The sequence below is a fragment of the Condylura cristata genome, unplaced genomic scaffold, assembly GCF_000260355.1.
Source record: "Condylura cristata isolate star-nosed mole 26May11 unplaced genomic scaffold, ConCri1.0 scaffold00008, whole genome shotgun sequence".
Taxonomy (NCBI): Eukaryota; Metazoa; Chordata; class Mammalia; order Eulipotyphla; family Talpidae; genus Condylura; species Condylura cristata.
Window position 1 is genome coordinate 52,107,343 of NW_004567109.1, and position 17,050 is coordinate 52,124,392.

At 34.4% G+C, this 17,050-nt stretch overlaps 1 protein-coding gene across 1 annotated transcript in view; it reads right to left on the reverse strand.

Annotated features, from left to right (window-relative positions):
- The window catches only part of SYDE2 (synapse defective 1, Rho GTPase, homolog 2 (C. elegans)), a 36,488-nt gene that overhangs the window by 4,206 nt on the left and 15,232 nt on the right, over positions 1-17,050 (reverse strand). Inside the window, exons 3-6 of the mRNA XM_004679530.2 lie at positions 14,822-15,924; positions 9,745-9,871; positions 6,385-6,566; positions 2,854-3,085 (exon numbers count right to left, since the gene is read on the reverse strand). Coding sequence (XP_004679587.1) covers positions 2,854-3,085; positions 6,385-6,566; positions 9,745-9,871; positions 14,822-15,924 — 1,644 coding nt within the window. The remainder of the gene's footprint in view (positions 1-2,853; positions 3,086-6,384; positions 6,567-9,744; positions 9,872-14,821; positions 15,925-17,050) is intronic.

Here is a 17,050-nt window from a genome sequence, read left to right on the forward strand (position 1 = left end):
AGGGAAATGCATGGGACTATGGTGGTGGCACAGGGGTGATCTGGTGATGGGAAACCCGCGGGGATTACAATCAAGATGGAAAAAAAAATGTGCAAAATGATGTAAAAATAAACTTTGTAATAAAAAAAAAATATCGTCTCCGATATCATGAAGCTCAATTTAATGACAAAAATAAAACAAAAAGGAACATGGACAACCTCAGCATTTTCAAAAAAACAAAAACAAACCCTGCCCCTAATCTATCCACTTATCATAGAAAATGTAATACAATAAACAGCTGGACTATGCGTTACACTCTCTCTAAAACTATGTCTTTACCTGTAAAGTGAAAAGGTGTCTATCAGTAATAATCATTATTTTAAAAAAAAACCCTATTTTTAAAAGAAAGCACAAATTTTGTGAACCATACATTAAAAAATGAAAACTGTCCTGGTTAAATGGAAGTGTGTTTATATTTTGTTCTACTACCTGCTGCCAATCTGGTCCTGAAACTTCTTTGAAAGAAACTTAGGGATTGGGAGAAATCATCAGAAAATAAAACTACTGGCAAGATGATTTTTAGCTCTCAGTGACAATGTGCTTGCACTCTAAGTAACTACTTTGAAGGCAAGCTACATTCTTGACCAATTTTAAAAAATCAAAAATAACACCAAACAACAGGTTAAGAAAGTAAAAAATAAAGTATGCAGGAAGGGAGGGAAAACCAACTTTTTTTTTAACCTCTGGAGTGGAAGAAATTTAAAAAATGAAAAACAGATATGCACAGCAAGGAAAGCAAGAAGCTTCCCCTACATGTTCATTAATATTTCATGGCAAACCACTATCACCTTCAAAGGTCTCAGTCAGTAACTACAATCCCTCTACCTCACTTCTGCCTTCTCTTGAATCCAAATGTAAGTGACTTAGAATAGAAAACTATCATTTTTCTGTTCTATTCTGTCCTTTGAAAACTGTAACTAAAAAATCATAAGGTATAGAAAAAGGGACTGTTATTTTAAAATCCAACAACACAAATCATTGGAATAATGTGTTCTGCACTGAGTTATTTAGTTGTTACTGAAGTAAAAAGCATATGCAATCTGAAACTACTTTTTCTATAACAGAGCAAGTAAAGTAAGTTTTTGATATTAAAGCTAAAATAACAATGTTGTGATATTTCAGGCAGGATTAACTAATAGAGAATTTAGAGAATGAATGATAAAGAACTCAGGTACTAATGCTAAACTTAATGTAGCTAGAGGCAAGCAAGTTTCTACTTGTGAGAGTAAGAGGGTTCTTCTTCCAATTCCTATTGCTTAGAATTAAAGACATTCTAAGAAAAAAAAAAGCTAGGAAACATTCGAAATTTTAACCAGTAACAGAGGTTCCTTATGGTGGGCACCAAGTAGAAATCAGACCAATTTTCCAGAGGTTCCGGATTTTAAAATAACTAATAATAAATAGTAATTCAATTAAAATATAAACCAGAAAATATTTTAAGCTTTTATATAGAAGACTAGAAACAAATGTTGGTGAGGATGTAGAGGAAAGGGAATTTTTATGTACTATTAGTGGGAATGTAAAAGAAAAATTTTAAATTAGAAGGTTGAAAGCTTTGATTAGCTCAAATTTTCACTCTTAATGTAATCAGATTTACTTTACCTCCCTGGTGGCACAGGGGTCAAAGATAGCACTATCAAGCTACCAGCAGCCACTGCAGCCTATGTTTGATCCCTAGCTGGCAGCTGTGGAGGTGACCCACAAGGGGAGGTGACCCACAAGGGGAGGTGACCCACAAGGCACAGCAGACCTCTCCTGTCTCACCCACTGCTCCCCTCAGCAGTGTATTTCAGTACATCTGCCTGTTCTGCTCCCTATTCTGTCTCTAGTGAATCCTCTTACCCACCCACACCTCTGCCCTACACCCTAGTTATTGTATGCATAAATGAATAAATCTTTAAAATAAGCATTCTTTGTATTTTGGCCTATCTGCTATATGTCAATAAAAGAGTAACAATGAACACTTACTAGGGGAAAAAGTTATGCTAAACACTGTTCATTGCCTTAGATGTTTTATCTCATTCTTCATAACAACCCTGAAAAAGTAGACACATTTTAAAGAAAAACAAATACAGACCTAGAGAAGTTCAAATACTTGCCTGAGCCCACAAAACTGATGAGTACCACAGTCCAGATTTGAAGTCCAGCCTGATAACAAGGACCAAGTACTTTTACCACTGTATACTACACTAAACATCTAAGTACCTTCCCATCTGACACTCTGTTAGTAGGGGAGGGGCATAGACTTGCTCCAGCACAACAAAGTTTTGGAACTTAAACACAGGGCCTGATTTTAGGAAATTAACTGAAATAATTAATAAGGAAGATAAAAGACAATTGCCGATTCAACTCTACATATATGTAATTTGAAAAATGGCCATAATACACTAAAAAAGATAAGAAGAACTATTTAAGGAAAAAAATGGCTTCTGCCAACAACTTGAACTAAAAATGAGGAAAAAAAATTAATCCATCCTGTGACCACTTGAATATATGTATGTAACCCTCCTAAAAATTCTATCAGCTTATTATTAAATCCATTTGATAAGACAATGAGGCCCAAACTGCTAATAGATGACTAAACAAGTATTCAAATTCAGATCTAAATCCAACATGTATACATTGAGCTTGTCTAAGATATTATCAGCAATAGAAATTTAAATGGAGAAATATAAGGGGCAAATATCAACATAACTATTTAAAAAAGCAAAATCTTAAAAGGATATTTTTCAATTACATATGGGCATACTTAATGATTAACTAACTCAAACATACTATCACAGAAAAAAGGAGTATTTCCATAGAATCATTTACCTGGCCAGAGCTGAAGTAAGTAATGAAGGACTTCAATGTGTTTTTTAAAATCCAAAGCACTTGCAAGTTCTTCTGAATCAGTAAAGACTCTGTTGTTGTGAGTGGAAGTCTCTTGTCTCTGACTTAATAATACTGGTCCAAAGCACACAGCCAAATTCTGGCAAGTCATCTTATTCACTTCATGATAAGAAGCCACCAATTTCAAATGATTCAATAACATCTTTAGGGTTGCCTAAATTAAGTTAAAGTAAATTTCACTTAGCATAGTCATTTGAGGTGAATTCAAGGACATAATTTATAGAAGAAAACATAGATAGGCATCTGTCAATATTTGAAGGGTTGTTTCAAGGGTTTGCTTGTAAGTGAAAGTTTAGAACTTGAAACATTTTTTATAGGAACACTACTTAGACACCTTAGGCTTTGACAACAAAATTTGATTCATTAAATGATTAAAATACAGTAGTTTCCTCTTATCTTCAGTTTTGATTGCCATGATTTCAGTCAATTGCAGCTTGAAAATATTAGGTACAATAAGATATTATTCTTATAATTGTCCTGTTTGATTATTAGTTGATGTTGTTAATCTCTTACTGTGCCTAATTTATAAATTAAACTTCAACATAAGGTTATATGTATAGGAAAATAACATAGTATAAGTTCTATGATTTCAGGCATCCACTGGATATACTCTTTATAAAATATTCTCTTAACTGCATTCCAAATCTCAGCTGGAGTCCCTAGGAAAATGTATCATCAGTATTTTCCTCTCCACTAAAATGACAACAGCAAAGGCTTAATAGAAAGATTAAAGGGTAGAAGTGTGTTTATTTTTAAATACAGACATATCAACAGTTAAAAAAAAATAGGGGGCTACCATATTTAAATCTAGGGAGCTAATAATTTCAGAACATGGCCAGCTCCTATCATGATCCAGATTAGAAAAAAGGTCAATTCGCTTCTTAACTCAAAAATATTGTAAGTAGACAAACTATGGAAATGAGGAAAGTATACCTGGAAATGAAAGAAAAATTTATTTTTAAATACTCTTAGTACATGAAGAGGAGCTTGCTTTAGGTTTTAGGAATTTTGAAAAGGAATAGTACTTTTGAAGCAATAACCTATAACCAGTCATTTAACAAATAAAATGAATATAATTTCTTCATAATTGAAGAAATGATTGTCAACTAAAAACTGTAACTTATAAAAAGAAAAAAAACCAAATGATAAATTATTTGTGAAGCTGAAACCTGGATTTGGTGACTAGAAGGTGATTAGTAGCTTTAGCAAGAACAAGTCCAGAGAGCAGGGTAAGAAGCCAGATTACAATGTGTTGAGTAGTAAATGAGTCATGAAGAAGTGATGAAAGTTGGAAAAAAACATTCTTTCATTGTTTGGCTGTGAGGAAGGAATGAAGAAAGAATGAAAGTTAGGGATTATAACTGATATTTCACAATCAAAATAAGTTAATTATGTAAATCATAAAACAATGTAAATAATATGTATCCCACTTTTCCACTCACTACACATTCCACATAAACATACACTGACCTCATAAATTTATCATCAGCATATTACACTGTGAACAACTAACACACACACATACACTGGTTAAATGTATCAGGTTCAATCTCAATAGCAAATATAAAATATAGCTTAACATTAAAAAATCCATTTTTGTCTACTAAATAAGAAGAGCCAAAAATGCATTTTATGTCCCTTTTGAAAAGTAATAAGAAAACATGTATTAAGAACTTGAAAGGGCCTCCGTGATGGCACAAGGGGTTAAGTCTCAGCACTATGAAGCTATCTGCAGCCACTGCAGCACCTAGACAGGTGGCTGACCTACATGGCCCAGCAGACCTCTCCTGTCTCACCCGCTGCTCCTCTCAGCAGGGCATTTCTGTCAATCTGCCTGTTCTGCTCCTCACTCTAACTCTAGTAAATCCTCTCACCCCCTATCTTTCTGGCCTGTATCCCAGTTCTTATATGCATAAATAAATAAGTCTTCAAAAAAAGAAGAACTTTAAAATATTCATATCATTTAAGTCAGTCATTCCACTCTGAGACTCTATTCCAACTAATTCTAACTGAACTAATTATATATATATATATATATACAAGTAAGTTCAAAATCTAAATATTATACAAAAAAGAACAGTGTTTATGTCAAATCCACTCATGGAATATTATGCAGTCTTTTTAGAAATGAAGTTACTAGCAAGTTTTAAGACCAGAAACCTAAATTCATATGACAGACCACAAAGTGCTCACAAAAATTATACAACCTTGGGCATGATATTAAATTCCCTGATAACCATTTCTTCACTTTTAAGTAAAAAGATACTTAGAAATTTACCTTGTATTGAAGAAAGACTATTTCTACCCTTTCATTCCATTTTTCTGCTGCTTCTCATCTTTGTCACTGTTTTCCTACCCCCAACCAAAAGAGTGTAACTTCTAATCTAATTGTACAGGGCACAGGACATTCAGGGGAGAACAGTAAATTAGTGAAAAAAATTATTGGGTTTAACACCTCTACCCACTTACTCTTGCTCTTTTTATCCCATTGATGAGGAATGTAGGTAAGGCAGCAGCAGTTGGATAAACCCAGTCACATCTTTTTCCCTTTTGTTCTAGAAACAACTAACCTGGGGCTAAGATGGATTCTGCAGACCCAGTCATCCTTCTATCTCTTCTACAGAGTTCATGAAGATACTGGTCCCCAGAAGGGGGCAAACAGGAAGAAGGAAGGAGGAGGAGATAGGGATGATGACAGTTGCTTTTAAGTATTAAAGCTAAGCCCCCAAAACAGTTGCCCTACTTTTCTTTTTTTTATTTAATGGTGTGGTTTATTACCTTTATTGTATTGATTGTTTTATGAGTATACACAAGCCCATTAGTTATATATACTGCATGTAACTCACATTTTGTATACAATATCTTAGTAAAATTGACTTAAAATTTTTAATTGATATTTTAAAATATTATTCACTTTTGTTTTGTTTTTTTTTCTTACATGTGCATTTTTTATAAGTTTATTTTTACATCATTTTGTACCTTTTTTTTTTTTTTTCATTTCAATTGTAATCCCCACCGGTTTCCCATTACCAAGTCACCCGTGTGCCATCACCATAGTCAGTTGCCCTACTTTTAAAGTACTTAAAGGAAACCAAAATGTTAGCCATATTTGCCTCTGGGAATACTGATAGTTTATTTTCCATTCTTCTTTTCTAAATCTTCCCTATTTTTCGAAAAGAAGTATTTACTATTTTATATAATAACAATTTTAAAACTTAGCAGGAACATTTGTACTTAGACTAAAATATATATATATATATGTATTTTTTTCTAGATTTATGCTCTTTTAAGAAGCATTTTCTAGATTATTCTGTCTAAGGAGATTCTGGTAAAGGCATTGCTTAACCTTGTAAGGGTCACAAATGACAAACGCCTAAAAGTTATTTATAGTCCTGGTAAGCATATAAATCATTAGCTGGACTTTCAAGAAAAACATATCACAATTTCACTTACCTTCTCAATATCAGGCAGACAATCCAACAGGTCAACAGTGTACTTAGAGTCACTGGGGTCATTCTCACAACCATTTGATGACATTTTCAAAGGACTTTTTGCCATTGCATCTAATACAGCTTCATAAAGTTGCTTTGTTATCAGAGGAGAAGGTAGTTCTCTCAAATAATCTTTAAGAACACCTTAAACAAACCAGAGAAAGGTGTCAATTGGTATTGAGTGTGGTGAATTTTTCATCAAATATTATTAGAGCCAACTTTAAATATTCTAAAAACAGTAACAGTAAAAATTGATATAAAAAGAAAGTATTATAACACTAGCATTTTATTTTCTCAAACATTTTGTGCTAATTGGTCTTTCTTTTCAAAGCAATCTAAGAACACACACATACTTCCAATAATCACACATTATTAGGTTTGTTACTCAGAAGAAAGCAATTGTTGCTACATATACCCTATGCAGTCTGCTCCCCTATGAAAAGCTCTAAGGTGAGAAATTGTACACTTGAAACCTACAATGTTTTAAAGTAATGTTACCTCAATTAAAAAAAGAAAAGCGCTCCTAAATGTGATCTTGACTGATCACAGGTTTACATTGGTTGCAAACCAATGAATGTTACTTCAATTTAAAAATAAATATAAAACAAAACAGTTAAAAGAGTAGCCACACTAATATTAATTATAAATTATTCTAACTATGCAAGTGTTAAATTTCTAGACTTTTAATTGATAATGAAAGAAAGTCAATGACCCAAAACCCCTGCAAACAAATGAATTTTTATAAATATATCTCCTCTTTAATAGAGATGTACCTTAAATGTATATATATATTAGATTGTTGGAAAATCTCTAATGTTTCATTATGGAAGAATAAAATAATTCCTGAAATCAAAGGCACGAATAGAAAATATCAGTATAACGGGAATGAGGGAAGTTAATTCCAAACACAATATTGTGGTTATTAACTGAAATATTACCTATGATAAAGAAAAAAGAACCGAATGAGTGGATGTTACATAGCAAAAAGGTAGGTAAGATAGCAGAGGCAGAATGGAATGTGATCATAAAGAAATACTGAAGTACTTCTAACACCAAAAAAGTAATTATAGACAATATTAATTTAGCACATGCCCTAAACTCAGCTGAGCACTTAGCTTGAAAACTCAGTCTAAACTTAAATGCAATCGTGGCATTCTATAGGAAATGTTTAGTTATACAGGTGGGATGGAAGGACAATGAGGCATGGGAATTCAGGACATCTGAATGGAAATGGCTAAAATGATGAGCAATGAAATCTTCTATGACTAGAGAAGGAAATTATTACAGAAGGAAACAGCTCAAGAAAAAATGAATTTAAAGATAACCAGTGAAGTGAAAAACAGGAGTAGGAAGAATAGCTGAATGAAAAAATGTAAAGGATAGGAGACTGTAGCTTTAGAGTGAAGTGAATTCAAATTCTCAGAAGCAGAACAATTTTAGATGATAAGAATTAGTTTTGCAGTAAGCCTACCTGCAATATGTAGCAACATTCAGTGGACAACTGAGGTACAATTAGAAGTGGAAATGCAATTTCTGAAGTTGCCAAATAAAGACACTACCAACCCTCCAAGGCATTAAAAAAAAAAAAAAAAAAGATTCCATTATTTGTTCCTTTGACAAGGCAAGACTTGTTAGTTCAAATAAACTCAGTATGTCCTGGTAGTAGCAGAGACTTGCCTATAATGCAATTATATTAAATTAAAATCCAAAAGATTTTCAGAAAAGATAACTTTGTAAGTTCATGAAACATATATTTTAAGTACCATTTTCCTTTACTAAACAAACATTGACATAAATAGATATTTTAATTAATATAAGTTCAAGATTATTTTACTATAATTTGAGGGCAAATAAGGGAGAATTACTATTAACAAATATAAGCACTGAAGTATGCTCAATTTATATTATGCTTAATGAGGTAAATGCTATACTTGCTTTTCTATAAACAGACAAAGGGTTCAGACATAAAATAAAAAAGATTTTGTAGGATGATAAAGAGCAGAGGCATTTCCACTGTGTAACTACTGTCTTTATCCCAAAACCAATAATAAAGTGGTTTGTCATAGTACTCTCTCTACTTTTGCATATGCTAAACAACTTTGGCAAATACAAAGTAAAACCACAAAAATACAGATGGAATTAAAAATCAATAGTTCCTGTTAAAATCATTAAGTTCTGAGCAATCTAGTAATGGCCAAATTGAAAGCTCTTTTTCTGTTCTCATCTCATATGATCTCTTCAAAAACTATACTGCATCACAACTTCCTTAAGCTCCAGTGTCTTTTCATACTTTCTCAGTCTCTTTAACTGTGTTTCGTGTTTATTTGCCTACCTCCAAAGTCTGGAGATCCCCCAAAGTTCTATCTTTTCAAATTGCATGAATAATTTCAAGGCATTAATTTCTATTATATGCCAATAACCCCCAAATTGCCATTTTCCATGCATAATCTCAGGGTTATTAAAGTGTATTTCAATGCTATATATATTGGATTGCAGTCTCTACCTGGGTGAATTAAATGACAGCTCAAATTCTGCTCCAACCCCTCCGTAGCTATAGACGATCATTTTCAGATTTGATCTATGACTACTTGTATCTACTATTAGCACCTCAAATTCAATATACAAGTTTGAATACAAATCCAATTAATAATCTTTCCTTGTATTTCTCGACCAAAAGGAAAAGCTCGCCATTAAGCTTTCTTGTTTCTGCTAAAGGAATCCAAATAACCCAAGAGTCAAAGTCTTTGCGTCTTCATATCCTTTCAATTCTGTTCCTTCTTAGTTCTACTGTGTAAGCTTCCCTCAGTTCTTGGCTGCGACGATTGCCAAAACTTTCTAACTGGGTTTCTTTCCTTTGGTCTCTTTCATTCAATACGTCACATAGAGTTGTCAAATTAACATTGGTGGAGACCATCTCTAAAGATTTTATGACTCTGCTTTCCAAGGTGATCTCCTCTACCTGGTAAATAAATCTCAATTCTCTAACCAGACAATAAATGCCCTGAACATTACATAAGCTCAATTCAGCTGAACTCTGATGACAGTTGACTTATCCCTCTAAGAAGAAAAGGTACTCTCTTCCTTTTGGATGGATTTAATGCAGGTCTTACTTCCCTCCAAAATGTGTTGGATGCTTGGGAGCAGAGACCATACCTTGGTATCTCTCCACAGAAAACAACACAGTAGTGTTTGTAAAAGAAGAAAAATTAAACTTCCAAATAAGACCAAATTAAGTTTAGGATACAAAATAGTTATCTCAACTCTCTTTCCTGCAGGTGTAGTCTTTCCAAAGTGAGTTGATAAAGTAAAATCCATGCATTACCTGTTATTACATTTATGTCTGGATACTGGTTTTCACACAGACCAACAGCTTTGCTATCCTTCTCAAAAGCTTCTCGAAGTTCTTTTTTGACTGCTGCTGAACCACATAATCGGTACAGACCTACCACCTAGAAATAAAATTAGGACCACATTATGATAATCTGATCGCATTAAATTTTAAATACCTCAAACACAGTTTTTGAAATCTCAGTTTACTATATGTATTAGTTTAATAAAATATACTTTTATCAAAATTCAAAGAAATATACTATGATTTCTGTAGTATTGCCTGTCTTAAGCAAAAGTATAATCCCTTACCTTTCATTTGATATGCACAACCACTATCTCTGTGCCCACCACACCTCTAATATGCCCTTTCCTATTTTTTGTTTTAGACTTTAGAAATACAGTACAGAGGTCAAACAAAGACTTTGAAGTTGCAAAGCCCCACTTTATCACTTCTTCCTGATGAAGTTGGGCAGGTTATTTAACCTCTTTACAACTCAGTTGTACAAGAACAAGGACAAGGCTAAATGCCCATCGATAGACTGGATCAAGAAGACATGGGATAGGCAGATCCTACATCTCATATGGAGTATTATTTAGCCATAAAGAAAGACAAATTTTGTCATTTACAACAAAATGGAAGGAGTTTGAGGAAAACATATAGTAAAGTAAGTCAGAATAGCAAAGACAAATACCAGACATCATAGTAGACAATTTGACAAAGTAAAATACTTACAAAAACCAGCAGTCATTTAAAAAAGAAGTGAGGTTTCTGCAGTTAAGAAAGAGAGGGACTGAGACAAAGAATGGAACAGGGATTTGAAAAAAAATCAATAAACCTCTAAAAAGGCTAGTAAGTGGGCAGGGAGTGGGATAAGAGGAGGGTGGGAGAAATGGCACACATATAAAAATATGCATACAGTTATCATTTTAGGGAAAAAAATTCTCAGGAAATAATACACATTAACCTAAGATTTTTTTTAATTTATGAAATTAACTGATTATAAAGGCTTAGAGAAAATTTAGTTAAAATAATACATTAAAATATTATCTCTAGTTCAAAATGTATTTAAGATGCACAGGCATCACATGCCCGTCACCAAACCTAATTAAAAAGACCTTTTCTAGGGCCCTCTCTGGTGGCACAGGGGGTTAAAGCACAGCACTAAGAAATTAAAGCCACTTCAGCATGAGTTTATTCCCCACCCCAGAGGTGATCCACATAGCACTACAAACCTCTCCTGACCTGCCCTCTGTTCCCCTCAGCAGTGTACTTTGTCAGTCTGCCTGTGCTGCTCCCCACTCTGTCTCTGGTGACTCCTCTCACCACCCCTGCACCTCTGGCCTGTACCCCAGTTCTGTATGAATAAATAAAAAAAAAGACATTTTCTGATTTTCTGAACATGGTTAGTTGATATAGAGTCTTAAGTATTAAGTCTTTAGAAGTTCACTGTAAGTTAAGCCACTGAGAAAAAAATCAACATGATATTTATAAAGAGAAAAGAAGTAATTAAACAGTCATTTTTCTTAAAAAAAAAAAAACAATAAAGTAAGTGGTTGTTAGTGGTTGTTACCTATTCTTTTATATCAAAGACCCATCTAGAGAGCTGAATCATCTTAAATGATGAAGAATTATGGATAAAGAAATTATTTTAAGATAAAAATAAAGTAAAAACAAGGAGCTCCCCAAGCATTTGAACTAGGCACCGCTTGCAGGTTTTCTTATGACAGTAAACTTTTCTGAGCCATAACAACAGAATATAGAAGGTAGATCGCAATATGGGAAGTGTCAATGATGAACATAGGGAAATATTATCTGCAATATTTGAGACAAGTCTTTTAGACAGTAAGCAACCTACAACTATTTCTAAGAGAAGGTACTGTAAGGCACTTCTGTGTTCAAAAGAATGAATGTAATATGGGAAGTCAAGGCCTACAGTGAGAAGAAAAACCAAATTTTCCTACTTTTATCCACATTTATGTGCACTGACATAAAGAACAGCATGTGCTATTCTGGTCATATCATCTCAAGAAAGACATGGCAGAACTAAAGATGATCCAGAAAATGAAACTAAAATATTAAACAGAATAAAGAAAATGCCGCCATATTAGAAGAAACCAACAAATAGACACACTTAAGTGTCACAAAATCCCACATAAAGGATATATCCCCTTGAACCCAAGAAGGCAGGACATAAAACAATTGAAAGGAGTTCTATTTTCAATAGTAAGCACTAAGTTAATGAATGTGTTATATTACTCCCCAAAGTTGAAATCGGAAATATATTTCTTTATAAGTAAAATAAATTAAGGAAGATGAAAACAGAGATATTAATCTTTCAAAAATTTTACATTTTAGGATATAATACTAACATTAGAGGCAGACTTCTTAACTTAATCCTTAACAGACACGACTGAAGTCACTATCAGAGATAGAATTGGACAGAAAGGGCCATGAGGACAATTTCTAAAGTAATTTTCCCCACTGGAATGAGGGTGGCAGTTGCCTTCAAAGCATTTGGAAAATGCAAAGGCCCATTCCAAAAACTAATTTTGTGTCATTTCTCAGGGCTCTCCCTGGTGGCACAATGGATTAAAGCACCACATTATGAAGCTCAAAGCCGTTGCAGCGCGAGTTCCATCCCCTGCCAGGGGGGTTGACCTATATGGCGTGGCAGACCTCTCCTGACTGGCTCACTGATACCCTCAGCAGTGTATTTCAGTACATCTGCCTGTTCTGCTCTCCACTCTGTCTCTGGTGAATCCTCTTACCCACCACACCTCTGGCCTATACCCCAGTTCTGTCAGCATAAATAAATAAATCTTAAAAAAAAAAAACAAAAACTTAATTTTCGGCTCTCCCTGGTAGCACAATGGATGAAAGCACAGCACTGCAGCACAAGTTCAATCCCCAGCCAGGGAGGTGACCCACATGGCACAGCAGACCATCATGATCTGTACACTGCTACCCTTAGTAATAAACTTCAGTACATCTCTCTCTTCTGCTCCCCACTCTGTCTCTGGTGAATCCTCTCATCCCCCCTGCACGTCTGGCCTGTACCCCAATTCTGTACACATTAATAAATAAATCTTTTTTAAAAAACGTGATTATCATGGCGAAAAAACAAGAGTAATTACTAACTAACAAGATAAGCAAAGTTTAGGTAGCATGCTAGTCTGTGAAATGCAGGCAGGAAGAATTCTCACTGAGTGAATGTGGTGGAGGAAGGAGGTGCAGGAGAAGCAAAAGAAACAAAACAAAAAAGATCATGAAAGTAAAGTTCCAAATGTACAACTGCAAAATTTACTTTTCAGTTAACATGCAAAAATTCTTTATTGAAATGAACCTTTCTAAACTTCAAGTATAGAAGTAAAAACCTAAAACTCTTTTCTTGGCATTTAAAATAAATCACAACAGCCTTATACACCTGCTCTTTCTAAAATATTTCAGCAAACTGTATAAACATGTAGTGTTACATGAGCTAATTATTTTAATGTTCAGTTATAAAAACTTCTGTTTAATAATTAGCTTTAAACACTACCTAATCTCTAATCTCTCTACACATTGACTGGAAAAAAAAAAAAAAGGAAGCAAAACAGAGAACCTTAAAAAAGTAATTGTAGCAAAAGTTGAACTGGAAAATAAAGACCTCACTATCACAGAGACAACAGAACCTAGACTTAGTAGAACCATATATCTTGGAAGTGGTTTCAAAAGTTCAGATGTCCTAACATCTAGCTTCAAGGAGCTGTTGCATCTTTTTTAATAATAAACAAATAAGACCCATAGGGATTGAGTTGCCCAACACACATAGCTAATAATGGAGAAAAAAACCAGAACCCAAGTTCCTCACAAAACTCCACTAATGCTGTTAAAATAGTTTCCATGTTAAATTCAAGTTATTTCAAATTCATTTCTACACATAAATAAATCACATTTCAGATTTTGTGATGTTCTCACTTGATGGTTTTAATTAATTCTCGTAACACGAAAGCAAAAATACATCAGGACATAAAAATGATTTTTAGATTTAATTTGTGCTGCAAAAATGATAATCAACAATTATTTGCATATCAGAATAATGTCCTCAGTGATATACTGTTTCTCACTGTCATTGTCTACACATATTAATGAAAATAAAGATTAAGATTAACTAACTGGGGCCCTCCTTGGTGGCACAATGGATTAAAGAGCAGCACTATGAAGCTATCTGTGGCTACTGCAGCAAGAGTTCAATTCCCAGCCAGGGAGGTGACTCACATGGTGTGGCAGACCTGCCCCACCCACTGCTCCCCTAAACAGTGTATTTCAGTTAGTCTGCCTGTTCTGCTCCCCACTGTCTCTGGTAAATTCTCTCACCCCCTCCTGCACCTTTGGCCTGTACCCCAGTTCTTGTATCATAAATAAATAAACCTTTAAAAAAAAAAAAAAAGACTAACTGGCTAACATTTACCTATCTTGTTAGCACACCTGGTTTTTGTTTGTTTTAATGGGCTGCTTTTACCTTCTTTAATATTTAAAAGAAGAAGAGAATATGGGTTCTGATTAACAGAACCTTTCCTCACCCTCCATGCTATCCCAAAGTTAAGAAATGGATAAAAATATGCTTTGCAAAGAATGGAGACCAAGAGAGCAGGAAGTGAATTTTAGGAGTGAAATATAATCATAAGGTTTACTGTTGGAACTTTCTACCATAGGAATGTCAAAGCACGCTGAAATATTCCATTCCTTAAATGATTCTTAAATGACCTATGTTATTAGCTTTGGCTTTTCCCAGGAATGTCACTGTAAAGCAATCTTGATATTTAAGTAGAAGTCCCCAAACATAACATAACATAATCTGCATCTCAACACAAATTGTGAACCCATCCAGCATAATCTTAATTACTGACAACACAGGACTCATTATGAGTTAAATTCTAAAGACTAATACAATAAAAATAAAGACTAAGAATAAGAAAATGTGTAAATTAGATTTTTTTATCTATCTTCGAATTCGAATTCTTTCCCCCAAGACTTATTATAAATTAAGATAGAGTGATAGAAGTAGTAGAGAAACAAAGAATAATACCTGACAGCCCCTCTTTTCAATTTCCATAATACATTTCTGTATCAGGAGTGGCACCATCAATCCTATATTTTCTTTCTCTACAACTTTTCTAATATCAACACCAAATATCACTGGTTCCCGATTTATATCTAGTCCATGAAGAGAATTCTCCCACTGTTCCAGAAGAGTGACTTTCACATAAATAAGACCTCTAGGTTCAAGTTTGACAGCCAGCTGGTGGGTCTTTGTCACTCTGAATAAGGTGGGCAGAACAACGGTTCCATGACAACACACTCGATTTTTCCTTGGAGTGGGTTCCCAGCTGAATACTACTAATTTCAAATGCTGTGCATTTTCAATTTCTATGTTGAAAGTGTGATCCATGTCTAAAAATGTTGTCCGGCATGTGAGCAAAGCTGTTCTTGCTTTGTTTACTGAGTCTACTTGAATTGCACAAAATACATCTTTTGAATCTATTCGGGGTGGTTTTAAGTCTTCAGCACCATAGAAATGCACACTCATAAGCCCAGATATATACTGGGAACACTTAGGCTGATCAGAAAAACTATAATGTCTAAAAGCATCAATGTCTATTTCATTCTTGCTACAACTATTTGGAATTACTTCTTTTGCCTTTCCAAATTTGTTTTCAGGTCCATGTTTGCTAGATTTAGCTACAAGTTCAGGTGAATCTCCATCACTGAGGTAACCACCTTTGCAGGAATACTTAGAACTCACAGAGGTTTTCTTCTGGTAGCTGTGCTGAGAAGATACACTGGTATCAAGATGGTACCGACTTATAACATTCCTCTTAGCAGCTGTGGTTGTGTTCCCAGAAGGTAGAATAACCGTATGATGAATTTCTTGACAGTTACATTTAGATAAGGAAGGAGTGTTCTCTGAACTATTTACATAATTCACAGTTCCTTTAACGCTCAGTTTTCGGCTAAGTTCTGGCAACCTTTTCATTTTCATGGAAAGTTTCCTCACAGTTCGTGGAGATTTTATTTTATCTGGGAAAGACCAATTAATTGAACTCCCTTTTTTCACAGGGCTAGGGCTTGGAGAAGATGATTCTATAAGTCCCAATTCATTCTTATTTGTAGCAGCTAGGATCCCAGGACCTTTAAAAAAAAGATATTAGGTGATTAGTTTTGATTTTTCTTGTATTCCCACTTTACAAACCATAAACTAGTTAGGCTGTCACATGGACAGAATTCCTCACTTGTCATCTCAATGGGGAGATGTATTTATAAGTTTAGGTAAATCATTACTACATTCAAGCAGAATCTCTCAATGACTTACAGTGCAAAGAATTATCTACCCTCCAATTATTGTTTAATTCTGAAAGTCTGGAGGAAAAATAATGTAGGTTTCATGTTATATCTTTCTCACTGCAGTATACTTCAGTGAATGTGATAAACAGTGGATATTAGAAGAAACCAGGAAAGCTTCCCGTTTTAATGTTTAAAATATATTATACCATATTTAACATCTTTCCTATTTTAATAGGTTTATATGAAATCCTATAAGAATATTCCCTCTAGCCTCTCTGGTGGCACTAGGGGTTAAGCTGCAGCACTATGAAGCTATCCACAGCGTTGCCTGCTGCTCCCCTCGGCAGTGTATTTCAGTACATCTTTCCTGTTCTGATCTCCACTCTGTTGCTGATGAGTCTTCTCATCCCCTTCCACCACTGGCCTACACACCAGCTCTTGTATGCATAAATAAATAAGCCTTTAAAAAAGAAAAAAGAATTTTTATAGCAGCAATGCTGGCTTTCAAAAAAAACTTTAAAAACCCAATTTTTTTTTATTTATGCATACAGAACTTTGGTACAAGCCTGAGGTTCAGGGTCAGTAAAGGATTCACCAGAGACAGAGTGGGGAGCAGAACAGCCGACTGATGAAGTACACTGATGAGGGGAGCAGTGTGCGGATCAGGAAAAGTCTGCCGTGCCATGTGGATCAGCCCCTGGGCCAGGGATCGAACTAGCACTGAAGTGGCTGTGGTTGGGCTTGCACCATCAGGGAGGGCCAAAAAAACCCAAAATTAAAAAAAAAAAAAGTCTGTAATCTTGACAAATAAGTCTTCCTTATTCTCAAATCCTGTTAGCATATATCACCAAAGACATCCAGGATGAATTCTAGTCAATTGAATAGTTGACGGTTAAATATCATAAATCTAACTAAATAATTTTCAAAATTGTAAGACATCTTCTTTCTTCTTTTCTTGTAATTTCAATATATT